Below are 12,470 nucleotides of genomic sequence, written 5' to 3' on the forward strand. Positions count from 1 at the left end.
CTACCTACAAAGATAGTTATTAACATCCCCATTATAAATAAATTGCCATTAATACAACTAACATGTTGTAGCTCAAACCCAGGCATTATTACTTTAAAGTTCCTGCCTGCCCCTTCTACTCCATCACGTGCCAAGCCACTTTCAGGGGTCCTGGCTTGTTTTTTGTCCTTCAGCTGTGAGTATGAGCATTAACTGGCTTGCCAATGGACCACAATTGCCTTAATTAGATCATTGCATTTTTGGCAACAAATCTCACAAATATTCGGTGTTCTCCTTTTCTATGAAAGCTTCAGATTTATAATCTTTCACAAAACATGGCTCTCTTTCCTAGCTCTAAGCTGACATATCACCCTTACCAATGTAATTTTCAAATCAATTCTTAAATATAGCAAAAATGTCATCAGCTCCCTGAAAAACTTCCAGCATTACCAAAAGAGTAATCTGAAATCACATAATTTGTATTTTAACCTAGCTATTTGTTGCCTCTACAATTATTATGCTAGTTGAATTTTTAACCGAAAATTTTAAATTTTGCCATCAACGACTCTTAACAAAGTTCACAGGTCTTAAAAGATGTATAAACAAACTATAAACAATACACCTTAAATACACAGCAAAGAAAGCAACTGATGGCAACATGATATGTAATCCATAGTTACAAATTTTACACAAAGTGTAGCATTGATTTTGCTGGAGAAGCTTTTTTGTTTCTGGTGAATGGTGTGCATAAATGCATATGCATAAAACAACAAAAAATAAAAAGTAAAAATCAAATACACAAAGACTAGCAACTAAGAGGTGTAAAGAGGCAAATTAATGATGACAGCTTCCACAGCCCACAGAGAATACATATTCACAGGAACACATTTTTAAAGGCAAATTACTCATATAAGCTAAATTTGAGCAAAATGTTCATTTTCATCAAATGCAAATTTCACTTTCCAGTAGATTTCATAGGATCACACACTGGTGCAATTTTAAAATTTATTGTGTTTGCATGCAAGCCACGCTCACCACACTGTCCCTTCGCCCATGACTGGCATGACCAGAAGACGCAATGCTTGTAGTGTCATCATCAGCAAACTACAGGTATTAAAAGCAGATAATGAAAAAGATGTGATTTCACTACTGGTCTTACATGACTGTAAGCACATTAGGTAAAATTTGGGGAAGCATGCAAATACTCTACATGAGCATATAATTGGCATCATCTATTGTGTACCATCAAACAGAAAAGTGGCTTTAAAGTATAAGAAACAATCACTGAACACCAAAAGATAATTCCAAAAAAGCACACAGAATAAAATACTACTCTATCTTTTATTTAAGTTACAGGAAAAAGGACAGGATTGGAGGGCTAGGGCATAAACAGACCAACCAAAACTAGCTAGGGATTTCATGCTTTTTCAACCACTAGGCCTTTTGGGATCCCAATAAGGGGTCAAAAACCATACTTAATGCTTTAGTTTGGGAGAGAAAATATAAGAACATCTTCAAGTGAAGTAAGTCAAAGACAGAATTTCCTACCAGCCAGGACACTGAAATGATGATTCTTATTTTCCTTTATTCATTTCTATGCAATGGGTGGGAGATAGTTCTAAATCACCCTACAGTTTTCTTCCTATTTCACGAGCAGTAGAACGTTTATCTTCCATGTGTATGGGTTACCTCCATTCTGACATCACTGAGGAGTCATTCTGGCATCACTAAGATAATAATTCTGAATACAACTTGCAAATGAAATAACATGTAGCCAGCACACAAGGACAAGGTTCTACACTTGACTGAAAATATATTACCACAATTTTGTTTGCAAGGGGTCATCATATTGGTACATTAAAAATGCCACCAGGCCCAAGAATTGCCAAGTGGAATTTTATTACGGAGAGAGGTGAAATGTAAACTTACTACTTGTTTCAAAAAGCCTTTATCTCCTTTTAAGGAGATAAATGTTTACATTCCTGTGTAGATTTTTGTTAGGTATAAGAGTGGAATTCTTGAGAGTTTTAAAACTTCTAATGGCACTGGTTCCAGACTCATTTCAAAAATGATGTGCTAAGTCACAGTCACACGGAAACCACAGATTAGGACAAATTAGTATACCCGAGTTTGTGTACTGAAGAAGAATGATAATTCATGCACAAAGAGTGAAAAACACACATCCTCAATATTCTGGACTGTGAGTACAGATTAAGGAAACAACCCAATATCTAGAAAGCATGCAAAGAGATGAGACAGCTCACCACAGGACTGCTTCGGGCCGAACTTATTCTTGATGAGTAATAACTGTATTCAGACGGCTATAAGGTTTCCAAGAAGAAAGGCTTTTACAATACTGGTCAGCTTCTTTTCCTGCTGGGGGCTACATTAGTGACCCTAGACCTAAGCGGTCACAGGCTCCCAGGGTCTGGATACTGACCTCCCTCCCAACCTTCCAGACACAGTAGCCCTTAGCTGAAGGGTGAGGAGGGGAAGGGGTGCCCTGAAGAGTACTGCTTCCATCCTCTTCCTCAGAGACTAATAACCAGGAAGAGAGGCTTCTCCACCTACACATCCCCTTCATACTGTAAGCCCAATTTCCAGCAAGCAGTTCCTCACAGCTTGAGGGAGAGTAACAACTGGCTAGCTCATGGGTCACAGCTTAGAGAGCAACTGCAGGTCAGATTAAATGACTTTTTCTTTGTAAGTAAACTGTGCCCACCTCCACAACACCCTCCTCACTGCCTCCCTCCAGCTGACTTACAGTTCGAGACCCATACGGGTTATATAATCCACCGTCGTACAATGACACCTAAAGGACAGAGGAAACACCACACTCTGTTTATTCAGGTAGCAAAGCTGTTTTTAAAATGTCACAACTTCTTTGCAATACTCAGTTCCAAAAAGTGTTGTAGAATGGCATGTCAGGTGAGAACACTCACTGATGTGTAAAGTCCTACATCAGTCCCAAAACTTCAAACTCACACTTCATTTAAAAAGCATCATTACAGTATTTCCTTTCATCATCATGTCATGAAACTAGAAGGAACATTTATGAATTTATTTTCTCAAAGGAGGGAACTAAACAGAAAAGGAAGACAAGGGACACAAAGCATTTTGCCCACTGGCACAATAAAATGAAACTACAAAGCCTCAAGTTGCCAGTCTACTAGAACAGGCCACAGCACAGCAAAGCAACAGCCTGAAAGCAACCAGCTCACAACTTGCACGTTAAACAGAGCTTAGCTTTTGCTTTCTAGTCAGCTTGCTTTATTAGAGCCTAGTATTAACGTGGCCAAGGCCACAGTTATCCCAAAGAAACTGTGTATGGGCAACCATCTCACAAAAATATACAAATTTAGTGGGCCCATGGAAGTTTGTCTTCTCTACAGGAAACCAATTCTAAGCAAGGGCCTACCAATAGCCAGTAATATCTGGAAAATAAGGGCTTTTTTCTTACTACTCTAAAGTTTTTGCATTTTAAGCACTGTCAGTACAGTCTGCAGTACACATAGCATTAAAGCTATGTGTCCTTGACTATTTTGGAGGAAAGCTGTCAAGCCAGAGTCAGCACCATGAGAGCAGCTTCACCAGGAGTACACACATTGGAAGAGAAAGATACAAACCAGACTGGTACTTTTCAGCAGACCAGAGTTTGCAGTAAAGGAGGCCTATGAAAAAAGTGCGTGATTTAATCCAAAGAATATGAAAAAAGTGCGTGATTTAATCCAAAGAAAAGCAACTGGTAGCTCTGAAGGCAACACACTTCTCAGAAAGTACTAACCCTGGTACTCTTTGATGTCGCCAGAGGGTCACTACACAGGGAAGAAGACTGCTAAGAAACAAAAACAGAACAGAATAAGAATTAAGCAAAACCAAAGGAGAACTGGTCTCTCCATCATGAGAACAGAAGCTGTGTTTATTCTACACTCCAAAATTCATTAGCAATTCCTGAGTGCTTACAGTAGTTAGGTAATGCTTAAGGTGAGAAAAACTTAGCTTAGAATAGTTTTCTATAAATGTGTGTAAGTCCTATTGGGCTTTCAATAATAATGTTAGAAGGTAGGGTGGTAACCTAAGAAAACACTCAAGAAAAGAGGGCCATGGCACAGGCAGTGTGGAGAACAGTGGCCACACCTAGGTCACCAGCAACTGCTGGGAAATTTTCTGAGATCTCACAGGAGACTCCTGATGGACCTGATTGCTGAGGAACCAGGTAAATGAGCTCTGAGTTATCATTACAATTACTCTCTTCTAAATAGATTAGAAAGCCTGTATTTTCAAAACAAGCCATGGACAAAGTGTCTTAGTTTAGGCACATAAAATGTACTGGTCACAATGAATCCAAGGCACTAACAAGGCAGAGCACATTTAAAAATGAAACTAGGGATCCCTGGGTGGCGCAGTGGTTTGGTGCCTGCCTTTGGCCCAGGGCGCGATCCTGGAGACCCGGGATCGAGTCCCACGTCGGGCTCCCGGTGCATGGAGCCTGCTTATCCCTCTGCCTGTGTCTCTGCCTCTCTCTCTCTCTCTGTGTGACTATCATAAAAATAAATAAATAAATAAATAAATAAATAAATAAATAAATAAATAAATAAATAAATAATAAAAATGAAACTAAACCTGGAGCACCTAGGTGGCTCAGTGGTTGTGTGTCTGCCTTTGGCTCAGGGTGTGATCCCAGGGTCCTGGGATAGAGTGGTGCCATCAGGCTCCCCATAGGGAGCCTGCTTCTCCCTCTGCCTGTGTCTCTGCCTCTCTCTGTGTCTCTCATGAATAATAAAAACTTAAAAAAAAAAAAAAGGAACCAAGTCTTTCTTTTTCTGATGTCATCTGACAATATAATTTTCAATTCTTTTTTCTAAGCCCATCAGATAGGGCAAATAATATCTAAGTTGTGTGTGCAGGTTTTTTGACAACTGAATTATTTTATATGTACTATGTGCCATATATTTGTGTTTCCAATATACAATGTGCCACATATCTTGAAAAAATAAGGATTCTCACATTAAACAAATAATTATATTCTTCTCATCCCATTTACAGTTTAAATTTTTACATGTAAGCTTTTATTACAAGGCCATCCATTATGATGCATACTGATGCCTACAGCTTATTCTGAATTATAACCACCCCCCCCAAAAAAAAAGATGGATCATTGGATTGATAGATGGGCAGACAGACAATAATATGATAAAGGAAATATAGTAAAATATTAATTGTAGAATCTAAGAAGTAGGCATGTGGGTGGTTACTATATAATTCTTTAAACATTTCTGTGTTAAACATTTTTTATTTTAAAAAACTGGAAAAAAGTAGACTCATTTACAGTTGTGGTGGTTCAATAGTTCACATGTAAAGATACAGAAATTCTATGAATTCAGTTACCACAAACTAGTGTAAATACAGCCACTCACAGATTAGTTCTAACTAGTCAAAATGCAAAACCGGGAGTTAGAAAGTTGTTAAAGTTGGATAAGACACACAAAGCCAAAAAGCTTGAGACAAACCCGACTGTAGTAGGCAGAGGTAGGTTTGCTATGTCTAAGACTGCTATAGTTTCTCTGGTCAAAGTAGAGGCCACTCTGCAAAAAGTAAAATTAAACACATTTTTCTTAGGTTAAACATTGTTGACAACACACAAAGGCAAACTCTGATATTACCAATCCCTTCTCCTCCAAAACAATGACTTTAAAGCACTGAATCGCATTAAGTAAAACTCAAAATAATAGTTATCTCAATTCTCAAAAGAAAGACTAATATTAAAGGTTAACTGTTTTCAAACCAAGTTATGACATTTTTTTTTACTTTAAAAACATGAGCACAAACCCTCAGTCAAAATGGAATGGAAATAATAAGTGATTTATTCTCATGTCATACTTAGTAACATCCTTGAAAAATCCAGGACAACTGAGTAATTACCACTTTTATAATCCATTTGGCAATGCCACAGAAAATCGTAAAGTCTTTTTCTTCAAACTTTTCCTAGTCCCATTATTTGTCAAAATACTCTGATGGATTTAAGTTACCAAAGACATAGTGCAATTGTGTACTAAATAGGTTTGGCCTAAAACATCTATGGCAGTTCAGTTTCAATACACAGCACAAAACAAGTGATTATACAGATTGTGGTTACCTGACAAAAAGAAAGTCATGTATCACATTCCCTTTCTAACTTGTCCAGCCATCTTTTTCCCTCAAAGTTAAGGAAATGTATGCAATCCCTTGACTGAAAGACTCTGCTTTGCACTGCTGGCACTGCAAATTGGGGGCACCCCTACTCCCACTGACCCCCCGCCACTCCTGGCCTTGCCTCCCCACACCACACCCTCAAAAAGGTACCAGGGCTGATCTCACCCCAGAGCTCACAATGCTTCACCAGTCTCTCACTAATGTCCTTACCATTATATTCCCTCTTACTTGCCAACGCCTACCAAGCCTGTCCCACACCCCACCAAAGGTCAGAGCCCTTCCACAGCAACCAGTTAACAGGGAACTCGGGACAGATTCTCCTGCCAGTACTGCGGCAGCCTAATTGGAACAGCTGTTCCTAATGCCCCAAATGGGCATTCTAGATACATTTTCCCCCCCGACAGAAATGTTTAGCAAGGTGGCTGGAGTGGAGCACTATTAGTTCTGCAGTCTAATGGCATTCTAAGTTTTCTGCAAGACAACATGGGAACTCTGCTAAAACATACCTCATTGTTACTACCAGAAAATTCATTCCACATTCCCAAAATTTAACCTACGAACTCTCAGAATGAAACCTATTTGTAAGTTTGGTACTGCCTATAATATCATAATTAAATCAACTCAAATTTCTAAAATAAGGATAAAAAATCTCACTAAAACTATTCTTGAAGTATATTCCAGAGGACAGTTCATAAATGAAAATAGACAATTAAGAATTCCTTGTATTAACTTGATATTAAATCCTGTAAGTGAAAACAAAATTACTTTTAATTAAGACTCTAATAAATCATGTTTTAGTATGTTATCAAATTTCAATAATGTCTAAGGCATACACCAAAGCAGTCATAATTCTTAAGTTCCCTAAAAGTAATCACTGAATTTTACAGTAGCATAAGACAGTGGGACATGAGACAGAACACAACTAACCAGTGGGTCTTTATGAGAACCAGAAGATCTCTTCTTCATTCCATAAGAGTGACTATAAGAATGATTCTGGAAGTAAACATTTAAAGTTAACCTTCATGATCACATAGTGAAGTTTAAAAATTAACTTAATAAAATGTCTTAAAATTATACACAGAAAGATGTATATGCTATACAGAGTAGTCTCCATTAAATCTATTTTTCTGTTGTCAGTAAAAGATATATGGCACTTAACTGACTAGCTAAAATATATAGCACCTTAACACATCTGCATTCCCCCTCATTTTCTCCTGTGACATCCATCTCCATGTAGAGCCAGCTAAAAAGACGTAATTAGGACACAGAGCCAGGCAGGGCATTTGTGAGTTTACCCCACACTTTGAGTCCTTCTATCTTCTTTATAAAGGTGTGAGTGACAAGAGGGTCCACCTCCTTCTAGGTCTTCCTTAGCTAAAGGCCAAAAAGCAATCCTTTGGGATCAACAAAAACAAAATGGAGAGAGAAAGAAGATGACATTGCTTTGTCCAAGAAAATACTCTGGACCCAATTTAGTGGTCCCACAGGACATGCTGCTCAGGAGGAAAACAGCCAAGATGGTATGGATTGCCCCTTGTAGCAACAGCATTATCAGACAATGACTTTACACGAAGATCCTCTGAAGACAGCACTGTCTCGATACGTTAACTTCTCCCAGGAGCACCAAGCCAAGTGTATATGAGGGAATAAAGGACAGAAATACTACTATGCAGGTCATTAAGTAGACAAGAAACCCAATCTCGTTATATACTGCTCACCTAAAATGAGGAAGTGCAGGTAGAAGTGTCTTACCTATCAATAGTCTGCTCTAGGCAAATTATCTGACATAGGCACAGCTAGATCCAGAATCCATCCTCTCATTTTTCTTTTTTGAATATATGTATCATATGACTATATAGCCTAGAAACTCAGGCAATCTGACATAATATTAACCCAAGGAATACATGCTATAACTAAACTTCTGTGGCTAAACTGACATACATAAAAAAAAAAAAAAAGAAAAAAAAGAAAAAACAACCAAATCAAGCAAAAATCAGCAGACATAACTGATGTTTCAAGTATGACCTGTCACTGCTGGCTACTTCCTGTTTAGCACCTTCACACCTGCTGGCTTGTGACACAAAACAAGAAACACAGCAGGGTCTGTAGGCCAGTGGATATCAAACACTGGCAAAGACATGTCTTCAGGCAATGCATATGTCAGCTGGGTAGCTCATCACTAGAAAAGATACTTCTATACCAATTTTAGTCCTGAATAAGGAAGTAAATCATTTTTATCTGATCCTGAAATTCTAAAAGAAAAAATTATTTAAATGTTCAATTATACCACAATTGCAAAACAATGATTTTTGCATTGGTGGCCACATGCTTCCCCCAAAACAAAATAACAAACCTGTGAAAGTTAGTCATAATCTCGTAATGATTAGCATGATCAGGCACTTATAAAGTAAAACTACATTAAACACAAGTCATGCACTACATACTAATGATGAAAGTCTTGACGATCGATCCTTGAGAGGGTCATACTGGATTTCAGAAAAAGTTGAAAGTTGGTTGTATTTCCAAAATCAGAAATATAAAGAGGAAAAAAAGCATTTGCAAAGTTATTAAAAATCCAAACTAACTGGAATTTAAGTTAAAATTTTTTAATCCAGCAATACTTTAAAAGTGCAAAATTAATATTCTTACCCACACCCACACTTTCCTAGAATAAATTACTGCACATAAATAATATAATCGGGCTTACAAAAAAACAATTGCAGCATCAAAATGTGGAAGTTCCCTTGGATCTGCCTGTAGATACAGAGCTGAAAAACTTCCTTTCTCAAGAACTTTCCCTATTCAAAACACTGTACAAGGGGGCACCTGGATGGCTCAGCAGTTGAGTGTCTGCCTTTGGCTCAGGTTGTGATCCTGGGGCCCTGGGATCCAGTCCCACATCAGACTCCTCGTGGAGAGCCTGCTTCTCCCTCCACCTATGTCTCTGCCCCTCTCTCTGTGTCTCTCATGAATAAATAAATAAAATCTTTAAAAAAAAAAAAGTACAACACTGGAAACAGTCCACACAAAGTATGGAATATGCAGAGTATACATACAAGCATGACATTAAGTATCAGTCAAAGAAAAATACATAAAATTTATGGTAAGACCAGAAAAAACATTTCAGGTAGTGTCCTTAAGAAAATAATAGGCATAACACCACATTTCAGAGCCAAGAAATTGAATTAAATAGTAACAACTTAGATTTATGATTTCCTAATTTTGTTCTTAAAGCATTCTAGCTTACACATTTTAAACAATCTTATCCAGAAGTGGCAAGCAATAAAAAGTGTTATTATATGTGTAAATAAATCTTGTTTATCTAAAATTTTCTAAAATGCCTAAAGGTGTGCATTTTGTAAATTATGTGCAAATGTAAAATGTCATTTATGGTGAGTGACATTTCCCTGAAAGTAAAGTTCCTTCTTTATAGAAATTTCACTTAGGCCTTTTCTCCATTAACAAAATATCTTTTTTTGTTAAAAAAAAAAAAATCACTAAAACATGTATTACTCAAGCCACACATTCTTGCATATAAACTATTCCACCCTCCCAACCAGATAAGTTCACTGAAGAAAACAGTCATGTCTTATGTTCTCTGATCCTCTCTGTAGCACCAATGGCATTTTACAAAGGCACAGAATTTAACAAGTGAATTGAAATTGCCCTATATCAATTTTCCCTTTCTAAAATATAATGCAAAGTTCAGCTGATTTTTTAAAAATTGCTGAATCTACCTGGTAAGAAATCTATACCTTGGACACTCCAACTGCTACTAGAACAACTGGGTAAATGAAAAGAATCCCCCTAATACATGCCAACTGGCATCTATGCTACTTAAAAACAAATAGTTCATCAAAGGAAATAGAGCAAACAAGTTGTGGAAACTACGTTCAGCAAATGTCTATTACCATTAGAATATACCTATTACTCAAGCCCGCAGAACTCTGAGAACAACAGTGAATGCATTATTAACACTGAACATTTTTCTAAACTACACACCATGATGTCTTTCCTTTTAGGTGTACTGGCTCTGCTCCAGTGTGTCCCAATTATGTCCTTCGATGGGTTCTTCCATGGAATTAAACAGTGTAGTAGTAAATGGCAAAACAAAAATTGTAAGCATATTAAAATTAAATTCATTAAAATTTAATTTAAGGATGTTGATAATTAAAGAGGGACTAATACATACAAGAGTAAAAATCTGTACCAATAAGAAACTGCAATGTATCCTAACCACTCTGGTTCAAGATCATCTCAATTTTCTAACTTTGGATCTCTACCTTACAGTCTTCTTGTATTTCAATATAAAAAGCAATAACCAAGCATTTGTAAGATGCTTTTCAAAGGCAGATTGTTTTTTAAAGAAACAAACTGCTTAAATTCTAATAAGTTCAGGGCTTTGATTTCATCCTCTTTTCCCCAAACCTACCATTCACAGTTCTAAACTATCTTTGCTCTTTTTATTTTTTTACAGAATATCTATAGCATGGACACCATTTTCAACCCAACTACCATCTGGCAAGAAAGTATTAACTGAAATTAAGTGGACAAAATGAAAGATCAAAGTCCTAAGAACATGGCAGAAAACCTTAACTACATCTGCCTCACATCCAGGTACTGCTAGTGTTCAGATGTCAAACTGTCAGACCTTCTTAGTATATAGCTCGTGAGTTCTAAAGAAATATCCAAACTCCTAATTTATATATCAAATCCCAATAAAGTTTAGGTCAGTGTTTTAGGCCATCACATTTGTTTTTAAAAGAGAACAAAAGTTGTCTACATATTCAGCTTAATGTATGTGGTAAAGTTATTTTTTAAAACACTAAATCATCTGGGGGCACCTAACTGGCTCAGTTAGAGCATGCAACTCTTGTGAGCTGAAGCCCCACACTGGGTATAGAGATTATTTAAAAATAAAATCTTTAAAAAAATGTAAATAATCTGATGAAAACGTATAACTCCCAATATTACCTCATTAAAAGAAAAAAATTATCTCAATTGTATTTCTTTTAAGCAATGTTATTAGTGAGCTTTCAGACTTATCTTCAGGAAATTTAACTATTTAAAATGTGTTACATACACAATAACATACTAGAATCCCCCCAGGGTATAAAAATTTTATTAATCTTCATGCTCAGATTTAAAATACTGGGAGCTTTACTCTTTATCATAGTAGAAATTTTCATAGCTACACAGGGAAATAAAATACTATGCCAGTTTTAGTTTTATCTTAAATTTATTTAATGATATAATTTCCATAAAAAGAAAATCATCATCATTACTTTATAGACACTTACGGTAACCAATTCATTCATGGTAAACCAAATGCAGGTTTAATTTCTCTTGTGCTTATTTGTAGATTTGTTTTAAAGGTTCCTAAATTAAGTCAAACTTGGATGGTTTTATTGAGCAGTTAAACTAATATAACTAATATATAATCAAGTTTCCCCGAAGCTACTTAGAAATTTATAAATAACCAGCTTGATGATAACTGTGTGAAATTTCACACTATGAACATTTTAATGGAAAGCAAAGGGAAAAAAACCATACATTACATTTTTTAATGGGGAACACTCAACTTTTAAGTTTTTGTTGACTAATTCCATGTATGAGTGTTCTTAAAGTGTTTAAAGAGGAAAAATAAAAATCTCCAGGGAGAAACAGGATGAATTTATCATCTTAAAAAATGTTTCTCCTATAAAATCATTCTTAAGTTGCTGATTAGATTGCTGTGAAGGCTTGTTGATATTCTTATAAATCTAAAATTTTGCAATTAAATAAAATATTTATGATTCAAAACCAAGTATATTAATTTACTGCAAAAAAGACAGATTACATTCACCAGTAAGAAATATGACCAGTGTAAAGGACTAAGTTAATAATACAAACACATCAGTAACTAGGTATACCAGAACACAATTGGTTTATCAACAGAGTACTTATATATTTTACACAAGACAGGAAGAAAACTAGACTCCGGGAAAGTTAATCAATATAGACTTCAACATGAAAGATCATTTTACTGATAAAAAAATCTAGATATATACATATCAATATTATCAATGCATAAATTAAAAGTGTTACTTTCAAGTTTAAAGCACAATTCTTTACAAAGAGATCAGTGTCTTGGCACAATATACAAGTCTTTAATGGATGAACTCTCATTTACTTTATAGCAATGTATGCTAAAAAGCTATGGCATACTACAAAATGTTCATCAAAATGTTGAAATATGGTACTTACTATAAACATGATAGCAGGGAATTTTTCAAATCAGTAGCTTAATTTTTCGATGT

At 36.0% G+C, this 12,470-nt stretch overlaps 1 protein-coding gene across 15 annotated transcripts in view; it reads right to left on the reverse strand.

The window, feature by feature from the left end:
- Positions 1-12,470, reverse strand: part of LRRFIP2 (LRR binding FLII interacting protein 2) — a 112,350-nt gene that overhangs the window by 46,555 nt on the left and 53,325 nt on the right. For 5 of the 15 annotated variants that reach the window (XM_055321670.1, XM_055321676.1, XM_055321679.1 and 2 more), the window contains exons 7-15: positions 10,174-10,242; positions 8,616-8,657; positions 7,099-7,164; positions 5,490-5,564; positions 3,764-3,814; positions 3,606-3,650; positions 2,744-2,791; positions 2,244-2,300; positions 1,015-1,083 (exon numbers count right to left, since the gene is read on the reverse strand). The exons of 4 other annotated variants lie outside the window; for them this stretch is intronic. In XM_055321670.1, coding sequence (XP_055177645.1) covers positions 1,015-1,083; positions 2,244-2,300; positions 2,744-2,791; positions 3,606-3,650; positions 3,764-3,814; positions 5,490-5,564; positions 7,099-7,164; positions 8,616-8,657; positions 10,174-10,242 — 522 coding nt within the window. The remainder of the gene's footprint in view (positions 1-1,014; positions 1,084-2,243; positions 2,301-2,743; positions 2,792-3,605; positions 3,651-3,763; positions 3,815-5,489; positions 5,565-7,098; positions 7,165-8,615; positions 8,658-10,173; positions 10,243-12,470) is intronic. 6 more of the 15 variants (XM_055321678.1, XM_055321673.1, XM_055321672.1 and 3 more) reach the window with 5 other exon arrangements.

This window comes from Nyctereutes procyonoides, unplaced genomic scaffold (assembly GCF_905146905.1).
Source record: "Nyctereutes procyonoides isolate TBG_1078 unplaced genomic scaffold, NYPRO_anot_genome, whole genome shotgun sequence".
NCBI classification, from domain to species: domain Eukaryota; kingdom Metazoa; phylum Chordata; class Mammalia; order Carnivora; family Canidae; genus Nyctereutes; species Nyctereutes procyonoides.